We start from the raw sequence: 14395 nt of genomic DNA on the forward strand, positions 1-14395 counted from the left end.
TAATAGTGAAGCTATCACGTATGTTGTCAGAGTCCAAGATTTAACAGTTGTGTGACTAAACTTAGAAAAACAGAGATTGTAAAAAAAAAAAAGAAAGAAAGAAAGAAAGAAAGAAAGAAAGAAAAACCGAGATTGTTTGTTATTCTTTTGGTAGAGTGTAGTTTATTTCCATTGCATATTAATTATGCTTCTAGGTAGCAAAATTTTTTTTTATGTTTATTTTTGAGAGACAGAATGAGCAGAATGAGAGACAGGAGGAGCAGAGAGAGAGGGAGACAAGAATCTGAAGCAGGCTCAAGGTTCTGAGCTGTTAGCACAGAGCCCAACATGGGGCTCAAATTCATGAACTGTGAGATCATGACCTGAGCTGAAGTTGTACACTTAATCAACTGAAGCACTCAGGCACCCCTAGGTAGCAAAATTGAGAGCTTCTTTTTGTTAGCTCTTCTCATAAAAATTTGGTTAGAACAGACATTAAAATAAAATAAAATAAAGTAAAAACAAGAAAAAAACTTGAATGTACCAGTTACAAGTATATACTGAGAGAGAATCAAACTAGACTGAATTGAGCTCCAACTATGGGACTGGCCCTGGGGTCAATGCTTTCGTCTTGGTTAAGCCTCACAACAAGCCAGCAAGATTATTATCTTGATTACCTTCTTGAAACAGTTTTTCACCTGTCACCAAGTTAGCAGATTCTCCTGGTTCTCTTCCTTCCTTCCTGTCTCTTCATACTCTGCTTGTTTCATCTAAGCTCCCTGCACTTTTAACATTGGCCTGCCTGAAACCTTAGTCCTTGGACTTAATTCTCCTCCTTATTTGCACTTACCCACCTAGGTCATTTGATATAACATACGGCTTTAAATACCATCTATATGTTGACAACTCCCAAATTTATATCCCCCAACTCAGTTAATACCAGCAAGGTGTGAGTGATCCAGTTTCTTTGCCTCCTTGCTAGCATTTGGTATTATCACTATTTTTTATTTTAACCATTTTATAAAATACACACACACACACTTATTTAAATGTAACTGCCTACTCAACATCTCTCTACTTAGATACTTAATGACATTTCAAACTTACTCTTGAGAGAGAGAGGTAGAGAGCAAGCATGGGCAGAGAAAGAGAGGGAGACAGAATCCCAAGCAGGCTTCATACCGTCAGCACAGAGCCTGTTGTGGGACTCGAACTCACCAACTGTGAGACTGTGACCTAAGCTGAAACCAAGAGGCAGATATATGACCGACTGACCCACCCATGCACCCCTCCCCCATGTCATTTAATAGCAGCCTATCCTTCTGGTGCTCAGGCCAAAAATTTTCAACTCTTCGAGGTTCCTGGGTGGCTCAGTCAGTTAAGCGTCCAACTCTTGATTTCTGCTCAGGTCATGATCCATGGTTCCTGAGATAGAGCCCTGAATTGGGCTTCTCACTGGCAGTGCAGAGCCTGCTTGGAATTCTCTTCCTCTTTTCCCTCTCTCTCTCTCTCTCTCTCTTTCTCTGTCCTTCCCTCACTCTCTCTCAAAATAAATAAACTTAAAATTTTCAACTCTTCCTTTTTTCTCATACTCTACCTCCCCCATGTTGATGTATTTATTTATTTTAAACGTTTTTATTTATTTATTTTTGAGAGGCGGTGGGCCGGAGGGGGGCAGGTGCAGAAAGAGAGAGGGAGAGAGAGGATCCCAAGAGAGAGGATTTGTTTAGACAGAGCTCAACTCGGAGCTTGAACTCATGACCTGAGCTGAAATCAAAAGTCAGGTGCTTAACCCACTGAGCCACTTGGACGCCCCTCCACCCATTTAAACAGTGAGGAAATCTCATGAGATCTTCAGGATATGTACAGAATCTAATAATTTCTCTCGATCTCTGTCACCGCCCTGGTACCAGCCACCATCTCCATCTCCCTGAAGCAGTAGCCTCCTCGTTGGTCTTCCTCCTTCCACTCTTTCCCTCCTTCAGTCTATTAACCCAGCATCTAGAGTGATCCTTTTAGAATAAGTCAGATAGGTTATGTCTTCTGCTGAAAATCCTCTAGCAGTGGACCTTTTCTCTCTAAATAATGACAGAACTCACTACCATGTCTTATGTGGTCTGGTCTTTCATCTTGTCTTTGACTTGATTCTCTACTTGTCTCCTCATTTGCTGCGTCCTGACCACATTCTCTTTGATATTCTTCAACGGAGCATGCTCTCGCGATAGGGCTTTGTTCCCGCTCTTCCCTCTCCCTGAATACTCTTCACCCAGATAATTCACATGGGGTGATCCCTTACTTCTCTCAGGTCTTTGCTGAAATACTACTTTTTCGTTTAGGCCTCCTGGGCCACCATATTAAATTTTTAAATCAATTCCTCCCTCCAACATTTCAATATTCCTCCTATTCCTTTGCTGTTTTTTAAAAGCACTTACCACTGTTTAACTTACTGTGTTACATTTTGTCTATTGTCTGTGAGTCCCCACTAGGATATTCTCTGTGGGGACAGGCTGTTGATAATCTTGCTCGTATCATCAAGAATAGGACTGGGCACATAGTGGATGCTCCATAAAATACTTGGTTAAGTGAATAAATGAATTCTGATGAGAAAGCCAAGAATCAGAGAAGTCCCCTTCCCACGCGGATAGTGGTGGAGTTGGGCCGTAGTTTCACAGTGGGACACTGCTAGTTTCTCAAACAAGTGATTTGAAAGAAGTAAAAAAAACATAGGTGTAGTTTCTGCTCTGAAGTAGCTCATAGTCCAATAAGGGAGTTTAGATCTGTACCTATAAAAGTAGAAACAATAGTACCAAACAGTAAATGGTGTGTGGAACAGTACAAATATTAATAGAATAGATTAATATAGAATTAGTTTAGATTAATAATAGACTAATAATAGATTAATATAGAATTAATATAGAATTCTACAGAATAGAATTAATATAATAGGAATATTAGCAGTGTTAATAGTAGTTAGTAGTATAATAGAGGAAAAAGATATATGTGTGGTAAAAGTCAGTGGGTTCAATGTGCCTCAAGGTCTGCTTTCCATTAATTTAGAATGGTTTAAAGTAAGCTTTTGGAAAATAGGAAGATTGTTTTCTGTAATCCTTTCCCAGGCCTTTGATTCCAAAAGGATTGTGTTAGAGGAGTTTTAAGTATTTTATGCAGTTCTTAAACACTTTTCAGTGGTGAATTAAATCTTTTATTATATCTGGCTGTGGACTCCATTGGATCATTTTCATTTCTTGTGATGGTTCAGTATAGCACAGGGTGTTTGTCAAGCAATGGCTGAGAAAACCTTTCCCCCTAGTGTTTTCACAAATCCTGCTGATTAGCTAGGTGGCGAGAAATGCCACCTGGTGGTTGTAGGACTCTCATTTTCCTCACGGTTGTCTGTGCTTTTCTCCTCTTTCTAGTTACAGTCACACTGGGACAGCTGATGCAGCTTCACACCATATGATTTCAATGAGTTTAAAAATAGCAAAGAAATCACTAAACCACTTGGCATAAAGATTCCCATGTGGAGAGAATGAGACAAAGTGAGTCTCAGAAAGAGCAACCAGGCAGAAAGCTATACACCAGTCTTAAAATTCTCTAAGATTCAAGGAGAAGGAACCGTGAGATCCGTGAGACTTGTTGATTCTTTCCATTCCTTCCTCCCCCAGCCTTTCCCAAAGATGGCATGCAGGCACTCAGTAATTACTTGGACTGAGTGAATTGCTGCATGAATGAAGCATGATATTATGCAGTACCAAGTGAGAATTAGCAACACGACCCAAATTTAGAAGCAGATGGAATAGTCATACTTCTCTGAATCTGTAGGTGCTATACCATTGAAGTCTAGGACTGAATCATTCCTAAATATATAGTCATAAGATTAACTTATATTTTTTGCCTGTTTTAACAAAACCTGGTACTTATTTCCAAAGAAGCCAAATTTTCCAACTTAAAGAGTAAGAGTTTTCATGAATTAAGAACTTGATATGACTAGGTGACACCATAATTTATTGCCTAAATCAGTTTGCTTTGGAATGTTAGAGATTACAAGCTATTAATATTTATGCTGTGAAGACAGCATAAACCAGAGTGTCCCTGGAAACCAGGATGTGTGATCACCTGTCTCATAACCAGCCTGTGTGCTATTTCCAGGCTTCACTCTCATTTATAAATTTTAAACATCATAAGGTACCACAGACTTCTAAGAGAACAGATTCTATTCATTTCTGAAGTGGAAGGAAATAACTATTTTCTTTTAATTTAATATATTCCAGGGACACCTGGGTTGCTCAGTTGGTTGAGCGTCTGACTTTGGCTCGGATCATGATCTCACAGCTTAGGGGTTGGAGCCCCACATTGGGCTCTGTGCTGACAGCTCAGAGCCTGGAGCCTGCTTCGGATTCTGTGTCTCCTTCTCTGCTTCTCCCCTGCTCGTGCACTCGCTCTCTCTCTCTCTCTCTCTCTCAAAAATAAATATTAAAAAATTTTTAAAAATTAATATATTCCATTACTTCTATTTTCTAGTTGTGGAAGCAGCATTCTTAACTGTGACTGACTTTCTAGAGTACTTGAGGCAAAAGAGTGCATTTACGGTGATTTTTTATCATTAGCGGGTCGCTGGCATAGGGCATTTCTAGTGGCAACATGGGAATTTTGAGTTAGAAGAGAGTCTAACATCGTGGAGCCCGGTACATATCATATTTTAGAGAAAAAAACCGAGGCCAAGAGAAGACCTCGCCGAAGTCAGTGGCAAATCTTGGATTAGCGCCTAGGGCTCTGGAGTTCTTGTCTAGAATTCTTTCCCATTATGCGATGACAACATCAGTAATGGCTGAAACTTTTCGGGTGCTTACTGTGTACCATGCATTATGTGCAGCACATTACATGTCCTGTTGTCCTCTGGTCTTCACAGTGACTTTATGAAATTGCTGTTATTGTTGCCATTTTTAGATGAGGAAACCAAAGTTTAGAGAGTGAAATAAACAGCTCAAACTCTCACACCTCGTTAGTGACAAAAAAGACAGGATTTGAACTCGGGCAACTGACTACACCAGATATTTTTCACTACCATGCTGCTCTTTTGCCTGACTTTTCTATTAACTTCTTCAAGAGGTGTTCTGTTCATTGCTTAATTTCTTATTTTCAGAAATGCATTGCCTATTCACTCATACATTATACTGTTTAGAAAAACAGACCATACCCTCTTACTCTTTGTATCCTGAAAACATCTGTCTTTCTCTGCATATGTAGTTAAGCAACAAGTATTTTCTTAGTGCATTTATGAATTGTTTGAATAAAGCACTTAAATAGATGAAAGTGCTTTGTTGTTGTAAGGGTGAGAAGACATTCCTCGGGGCACCTGGGTGGCTCAGTCGATTAAGCATCAGACTTCAGCTCAGTTTGTGAGTTCAAGCCCCGTATTGGGCTCTGTGCTGATAGCTCAGAACCTGGAGCCTGCTTCAGATTCTGTGTCTCCCTCTCTCTCTGCCCCTCACTCACTCACACTCTGTCTCTTTCTCTCTAAAAAAATAAACATTAAAAAAAAAAAAAGTGAGAATGTACATGTCCTAGGAGCTTCTAATGTTTGAACTTTCCATATATATGTATATATATTCTCTAAGCTTGGTTAGAGAAACTAAATTCTTTATAAATTGGCCTATTCATTTATAAGTTGTTATAGATGGCACTCTCTAACTTCAGAGAACAGTCTGATTATAAGCCAAAACTCAAGGAAGTTAATTTGGGGGGTTAATTTTTAAATAATTTAATTAAAAATTTTAAATTTAATTAAAACATTTAATGATATTTAACATATGATATAACATATGATATAACATAAATGATATTTAACACATTTAGGGGCACCTGAGTGCTCAGTTGGTTAAACATCCAACTCTTGATATCAGCTCGGCCCCATAATCTTGCGGTTTGTGGGTTCAAGCCCCATGTTGGACTCTGTGCTGGCAGCATGGAGCCTGCTTGGGAGTCTCCCCCCTCCCCCCACCTCTGCTCGAGAGAGAGGTTGCTCTCAATCTCTCTTTCTCTCTCTCAAAATAAATAAATAAACATTAAAAAATAACACATTTAAATAATTTCGTAGAATTTAAGGATAGAGAATGCAAAAATGCAAATAACTGGGTCACACTGGTTGTGGTCTCTTTTTTTTTTTCCATTAAAAAAAACTACTTCCAGACTTCATTTTTTTATATGAGCTTTGAGATAATTAAAAAAAAAATTTTATAATGCTTATTTATTTTTGAGAGAGAGAGTGCCAGCTGGGGAGAGGCAGAAAGAGGGAGACACAGAAACAGAATCAGGCTCCAGGCTCGGAGCTGTCAGTAGAGAGCCCAACGCAGGGCTTGAACCCACAAACCACAAGATCATGACCTGAGCCCTAGTCGAATGCTTTAACCACCTGAGCCACCCAGGTGCCCTGAAATAATTTTTAATTCAGTAAAGCTATATTGATTGTAAAAGTACTTTGTAGTGTTTAGTAAATTGTATCTTGTTTTCCAAATTCTATAATTGCTTTTTTACAAATTGCCCATAAACTTTCACTTACATGAGGATGATTGCTTAAACTGATTTGTGAGTTACATGCAGGGCATCTAAAGAGCTATTTTCTGAGGATATCATTTATTTTGTTTGTAAGAGACCACAAAAAGTATTTTTAGAAAGTTGTATTCTTGGATATAGAACAGCTTAATGATTTAGGAAGAACTTGAAGACTTACTCCATTTTTTTCTGAATATAAAATAATAGCATAATTAATTATAGCTCACTGTGATAATAGGGACAAAAATATTGAATATAGTTTCATGGGAGGTATATTGTTATCCTACTTTAGAATTTCTGAAAGATTACATGTTCATGTTTTTCTTAGTACCTTGCATGTCTCCTGTTTTGGCTGCTAACCTTTTAAGTTAAGTCTTTTCTAGACTAAAAATAGAACATGAGTTGGTTGCTCAAGGAACCAATTAATAATAGATGTTTCATTTTATGTACTCCTCTTATGTATTGTATGCAATCATTAACTTAGTGAACTGGAGAGAGGTTATCCAGGTCATTAAGAGCTGTGTTTCTAGATCTGAGAAGCCATAAACCAATATATACAATATAGGAGACAAAAAAAAAAAAAAAGACTTACTGCTTTGTATAGTTAGATTTTCAGTGAATGAAAGGTTTATGATTTGTGAATCACAGATTAATAAAAAATAAGGTATAACATATGACTTATATCAGCACTATTATAAATATAATAAATGTTTACAAAATAATAAATGAAGAGTTAGATAGCTAATAGGTAGATTGTATTGAAAAATCGTATGGATTTAGTGTTTTATTTAAGTGATTTATGATTTTTTTAAGATTTTTTTAATGTTTATTTTGAGAGAGTGAGTTCATGTATGCACACAAGTGAGGGAGGTGTGAGAGAGAGAGAGAGAAATGGTGGTGGGAGAGGGAGAGAGAATTCCAAGCAGGCTCCTCACTGTCAATGCAGAGCCTGATGCAGGGCTTGATCTCACAAATGTTGAGATCATGACCTGAGCCAATGTCAAGAGACAGATACTTAACCAACTGAGCCACCTAGGTGCCCCAAATGATTTCTGATTTTTAAAAAGTAAATGTATTATGAAGGCTGAGAAACAAGTAAGTAGGAAGTTTTCTTTTTCTTCTTTGAAAAAGTAATATTAAAGTTATATTTTTAACATTGTTCCTCATATAATTGTTGTCCAGTCTCTTTGTAAGACGGTGGTAGAAATGTTAGGAAGTAATGAGTGCTCTCCTTTCTGACAAATCAGTTTTATTTCATTTAGGTTCCAATTGTTGCAGTCACTGCTACTGCAAGTTCTTCAATCCGGGAAGACATTATACATTGCTTAAAACTGAAGAATCCTCAGATTACCTGTACTGGTTTTGATCGACCAAACTTGTATTTGGAAGTTGGACGAAAATCAGGAAACATCCTTCAGGATCTAAAGCAATTTCTTGTCCAAAAGACAAGGTGAAGAATTCATGGTTGATAAATTTTGGTGAACTATTTCCTTCTTAAATTTTTGCTTTATTTATTTATTTTTTACTATTTTCTTCTAATTCATATTTAACATATTTCAAATTCTACTTAGCTTTGATTCAAGTCAAGTGTGATGTCATATTAACAAGACAGTGACTGAGTAAATGACCTATTTCTGAAGTCAGAAACTAATTCATCTGGTATTTTTCTACTTAATTTTACTTGAACAGGATATATGCTCTTTTTTTTTTTTTTTAACTAAACTTTACACCCAATGTGGGGCTTGAACCAATGATCCTGAGATCATGAGTCACATGTTCTACTGACTGAACCAGCCAGACACACCGATACTCTTAATAATTGATAAGTAAACAACAAAAATAACTGAGTCTTTTATCTGAATTCTATCTAGTTTGCTAATTATCTAACTAATTGAGTATTAAGGAATTTTATTTATTTATTAAAAAAATTTTTTTAATGTTTATTAATTTTTGAGAGAGAGAGTGTGCAGGGGAGGGGCAGACACACATACACAGAATCTGAGCTGTCAGCACAGAGCCTGATTTGGGCCTTGAACCCACAAACCGTGAGATCATGACCTGAGCAGAAGTCGGACACTCAACCTACAGAGCCACCCAGGCACCATGAGTATTAGGGAATTTTAAAAGCCATCTTATTGATAAGTACTTTTGAGCCCTTAATATGTGCCAAGGACTCTCGTAGGTGCTTTATGTAAATGATGTAGTAATCCTTGTAACTGCTCAATAAGCTACATATTATTTTCATTTTACTGATGAAGAAACTGTCACTAGTACTTTGTCCTTTTTGTTTTGTTTGGAGGCAGTTTATATATATGCTAAGAAGCTTTCCTTTGCCTTATTTCCCTGATCTGTCTCGTTGGTGAAAATCTTATAACTGTCATGTTATGAAATGTGTTAAGTCAGAATTCATGAAAATAATGTTTGTCCTACCAACACAAAGATAAAACAAATCTAGGCAAATAGAGTTTAAAGAACGTCATTAGTTTCTTCCTTAAGGACTACTGGGGTCCTTTAGGATGAGTTTTAATGTAGGATTTGTTATTGGCTTGATTGTACTACATTTAGATTAAAACAAAGTAATGGGGACGCCTGTCTTGCTCTGTCAGTAGAGCATGCAGTTCTTGATCTCAGGGTTGTGAGTTCGAGCCCCACATTAGGTGTAGAGATTTCTTAAAAATAAAATATTTTTAAAAATAAATAAAAGATAAAACAAGAGGGATGCCTGGGTGGCTCAGTTGGTTAAGCCTCCGACTCTTGATTTCAGCTCAGGTCAGGTCATGATCTCACAGGTTCATGAGATAGAGCCCCACGTTGGGCTCTGCACTGACAATGTGGAGCCTGCTTGGGATTTCCTCTCCCTCTCTCTCTACCTCTCCCTGGCTGTGTCTCTCAAAATAAATAAACATTAAAAAAAAATAAGAAAGTAATGAATATATTCTGAGTACTCTGGCTGTGCTAGAGTTCTCTCTGAAGTGAGTACTCATTGCACTTAACTTCTTTTGTACCCTAGAGGGAAAACATTCTCTTGAAGAAGGCTGCTTATTCTAGGCTAGAGTCTTTTAACAGTGGGATCATTATCTATTCTCCTAATCTTTGATCTCCTCTCCCATCCATATTTTTCTCAATCTCAGTGGCCTTCCCCTAATAACCTTCTTCTTTTGAAACTGTTTGCCTTTCTGTGTGTGTGTGTGTGTGTGTGTGTGTGTGTGTGTGTGTGTGTGTGTGACACTGTGACATTTTATCTTTTGGACTGTATTGTCCTTTTATGATATCTTATGTAAATGTTCTCTTCCCATCTTCCATGTTAATTCTGCCAGTGAAGGTCCCTTAGCCCAGACTGTTATCAAACTCCCCCCCAACCCCAGGGTTCCTCCTTGCTTCTTCTATACACAATTTTCAGATTCGCCATCTGAAAGTACATCTCTGAGTCTTGGCATTTCTCTCTGGTGCCTCCCTCTTTCCTGAGACTAAAGGCCAGAATCCTTAGCCTGACATCCAAGACCATCCAAGATTTTTGTATTTAATATGACGTGGTTTTTCTGAGAGCAAAGCAAAAAAGATTTTTGCATCCCATTTTCAATCCTTCAAGAACAGTATGGTAGCAGCCAACCACTGAGAGTCAGAATGCTTTCTGTAGATCATAGGCAAAGAGAAATTTTTCCCTTAATGAGCAATAATTAGATGGAGGGTAATTAAGACTTCAGAGTGTTGCCTTTTATTTCCATTTTATTCCCTTTATTTTATTCTACCATTTTTTTTCTAGTCATTGAGCTAACATGTTTGTTAAATCCTGACTTTGTTTTCTATAATCACGATACATTGAAATTGGGTAGACAAGCCTCTCATCTATCTAATTTAGTGATTAGATGAAGATAGATTTTTTTTCCCCTCCCAGAAATTGTTGTGAGGAAATAACAATGTTTAGTAAACCACTTGGTGAAGTAATAAACCCCCCCCCTTTTTTTTGAAAGAGAGAGAGATGAGGGGGAGAGAGAAAAAGAGCGCAAGTGGGGGAGGGTCAGTGGGAGAGGGAAAGAGAAAATCTTAAGCAGGCTGCACGCCCACTCCCAAAGCGGGACTCTAGATCTCACAACTGTGAGAACGTGACCCGAGCCAAAATAAAGAGTCAGAGGCATTGCTAACTGAGCCACTCAGGCACCTCAGTAATGAATCCTTTTGTAATAGAGATTTTTACACCTTTGATTCTTCTGCTCTATAAGTTCAAATTTTTGTGTATTTTTTACCTTTTTTTAGTGTAGAAAGTGATACACAGTCTTAATATCGATGTGAACACTACAGATGGGCATAAATTCCAGAGTACTTAGATCTTCCCATCTGATTCCTCACGTATCATCACTGTTGACGTCTGGGCACTCTATATATATACCCTTTATATATACCCTTCTGTTCTCTGTGCCGTGCAGATGTGCACTGCCAGCTTTTGTTGTTAGCTTTGTGCAGAAATAGGTACACAGTATATCCATTTTTTAGGCAATGTTCTCCTTTGATTTAAAGTGTCTTTCCTAAGATACATGTTAAAATCTGCAATTATTACAGATATATCTCTTTCTCCCTTTATTTAGTTCTGTCGATTTTTGTTTCATGTGTGTTAAAGCACTGTTAATCGGTACATACACATTTAGGATTTTCATATCTTCAATAAATTGAAATGTTAAAGCTTTTTTCTTTTTCTTTGCGTTTATTTTCGAGACAGAGAGAGACAGAGCGTAGGTGGGGAAGGGGCAGAGAGAGAGGGAGACCCAGAATCTGAAGCAGGCTCCAGGCTCCGAGCTGTCAGCACAGAGCCTGACGCGGGACTTGAACCCATGAACTGTGAGATCATGACCGAAGCCATGATCATGACTGAGCCACCCAGGCTCCTCAATAAGTTGAAACTTCTATCATTCTTAGTAAAAAAGTGTCTTTGCTATCTTTCTGCATAATGTGAGGGCACATTAAACAAGGAGGGCACTTGTTGGGATGAGCACTGGGTGTTACATGTAGGCGCAGAATCACTGGATTCTACTCCTGAAATCATGGGACTGTATGTTAATTAACTTAGATGTAAATTTTTAAAAAACTAATAAATTTTAAAAAAGGAAAAAAAGTTGGGGCCCTAATGTGTAGGATATTTCAATATTCACATTTTGTTGAAGAAATTTTTCTTCTTTGAGAAATGTGTGGGTTTTTAAAAAGTGTTTGTTTGTTTATTTTGAGAGAGAAAGCATGTGTGAATGAGCAAGGGAGGGGCAGAGAGAAAGAAGAATCCCAAGCAGAGAGTGGGAGAGAGAATGCCAAGCAGACTCTGTACTGTCAGTGCAGAACCTGATGTGGGGCTCGAACCCATGAGCCCTGAGATCATGACCTGGGTCAAAATCAAGAGTCACACACTTAAATGACTGAGCCACCAGGTGTCCCATACTTAAGTTATTTGCTGTGAAGTTTTGTTACAGAAGCCCATTTGGTCGCTATCAAAAATTGCTTTGAGTAGATTATTCAGTAAAACTCTTGGAGTCAAATAACTACCTATTTTTTCTTCTCTGTTTAAGTATGCAGTGACTTTTGCCATAGTCCTTCTTAAAGGATTTAGATCCACACGATCTTTTATTGTTTGCTTAGTTAATTTCATAGTACGAATGTACATAATGATGATGAACATCAGGTGATGTTTTCACAATTATAGTTCTGCTGTGAATATTTGTGTCTATGTGTCTTTTGGTAAATGTGTAAATGTATTTGTAAAATAGATTCCTGAAGTTGAAATTGTATCAAAATGTGTATGCATTAAAAAATAAATAAGACAGGCACTTGGGTGGCGCAGTTGGTTAAACATCTCTTGGTTTCAGTTCAGGTAGTGATCTCACAGTTTTGGGAGTTCAAGCACCACATCCGGTTCTGTGCTGGCAGTGCGGAACCTGCTTGGGATTTTCTCTCCCTCTATCTCTGCCCCTCCCCTGCTGGTGCTGTCTCTGTCTCTCTCAAAATAAATAAATAAACCAGTTTTTCCTAAATACAAAATAGCACATTCTTTTTCTTAAGTCAGCATAAATGAATGTATTTATGTAAATGACTGTATTGAGAAATCAAACCTTTTCATTTTTAATAAACAAGCACAGGTTTCAGGGCACTCGGGTAGCTCAGTTGGTTAAGCGTCCGACTCTTGATTTCGGTTCAGATCATGATCTCACTGTTCATGGGTTCAAGCCCGCATGGGGCTCTATGCTGACGGTGCAGAGGCTGCTTGAGATTCTCTGTCTCCCCTCTCTCTATGCCTCCCCCTGCAAAAAAGAAATAAATAAAAAAAACCTTTAAAAAAAAAAACAGCACGGGTTTCTAAAACAGACTTTTGAACAGATGTTTTCTATAATAGTTACAGTCTCAAGATTACTAGTAAATACTTCTTTGAACTATAAAAATGATCTTTAATGTTATAAGAAGTTACTGCTTTTTTAGTAAAATACATAGAAACTCATTTTTTTGATCATGAGAGAATAGGAATAATGTAATATAAATTGTATCCATTCTCCTATGTAAATAGTCACTTATCTTTCTCCTATAAATGAAGACTAATTTTTCACCTAGTGCTTTTGCATTTCTAAAAGTATGAAAATTGCGTTTCAGTAGTTTGTAAGCTTTTATCAAGGCTTTTACTTAAATATGTAAACTTGTCTCTTGTTTAAACAAAAAAATGAGTCAAAAGTGTTTGGGATTTAGTATAATTTATTTCCACATTTGACTTTCCACATTTTTATGGAGTTAAATATATCCTTTTTTCTATATGATTTCTCTTTTTTAGTGTTTTACTAAAAAAATTAATTAAAAATTTAAAAATTAAATTAAAATTGAATTAAATTAAAATTTTAAAAAGAAAGGGGAAATTCAATAAGGCAAAACTCAAACTGGTTTTGGAAACTCAAACTGAAGCCTGTATGTTTATGTTTGTTCTCTTGGTTTTGTTTTTTTGTTTTGTTTTAGTTCCACCTGGGAATTTGAAGGTCCAACTATCATCTATTGTCCTTCCAGAAAAATGACAGAAGAAGTTACAGCTGAACTTAGGAAGGTGAAGTTAGCCTGTGGAACATACCATGCAGGCATGTGTGTTACTGCAAGGAGAGAGGTTCATCACAGGTTCATGAGAGATGAAATTCAGGTGTGAAGATCCATCATCATTACTCTCTATTCTTCCATGGATACAGATATTTGTCTAATATTTGCCATATCTTTATGGAATACTTTGTGTTGAGTTTAAAGAAGTCTCTCTCATAAAGGGAATTAATATATAATGTGTAAGATAGATATACGAACAAACTACTGCAGACTAGTCTTAATAGGAGCCTGCACATAGAGATTAGGTGCACAGAGGAGGGAACGCTAGCTGTTAAGGTAGCTTGTACTGTGGAGATGGTCCATCCAGGAAGAAGCTATTTGAATGGAGAGTGAATAGAAGTTTGTTGTATGCTAGGCCAGTAGGTGATGAGGGAAAGGGCATTGGTTATGGAATTCCAGGAAAAGGGACTAGCATGTGCAAAGGCACTGTGGTATGAGAGGGCCTGCTGGGTTCAGGAAATTCGGAGTATGAAATGGTTAGAGAGAAAGGGAGTGTGGAGTAGGAATGGTACAAGGTATAGGTGAAAAGGCAGGGAGGAACTGTTAGAAGGTCACAGGAAAACAGTTTAAGGGGTGGTTGGCCAGGTTATGGGTGACCTTAAAACCTGCAGAGAGGCAGGCTGGGATTGATGTGATGTGCCTGTAGTTTTTCTAGACTACTTTAGCCTTAGAATTTTTTATTTAACTTTTCATTTAAATTTTAATTCATTTTTTAATAGTTAAAACAAATTAAAGTAGAATAATTCTTGTTGAAGTT

General features: G+C 37.4%; 1 protein-coding gene across 7 annotated transcripts in view; it reads left to right on the top strand.

Moving 5' to 3' along the window:
• Positions 1 to 14395, top strand: part of WRN (WRN RecQ like helicase) — a 151574-nt gene that overhangs the window by 82496 nt on the left and 54683 nt on the right. For all 7 annotated transcript variants that reach the window (XM_042934474.1, XM_042934476.1, XM_042934475.1 and 4 more), the window contains 2 exons: positions 7794 to 7981; positions 13507 to 13681. In XM_042934474.1, the coding sequence (XP_042790408.1) occupies positions 7794 to 7981; positions 13507 to 13681 (363 nt within the window). The remainder of the gene's footprint in view (positions 1 to 7793; positions 7982 to 13506; positions 13682 to 14395) is intronic.

The sequence above is a fragment of the Panthera leo genome, chromosome B1 (genome assembly GCF_018350215.1).
Source record: "Panthera leo isolate Ple1 chromosome B1, P.leo_Ple1_pat1.1, whole genome shotgun sequence".
NCBI classification, from domain to species: Eukaryota; Metazoa; Chordata; class Mammalia; order Carnivora; family Felidae; genus Panthera; species Panthera leo.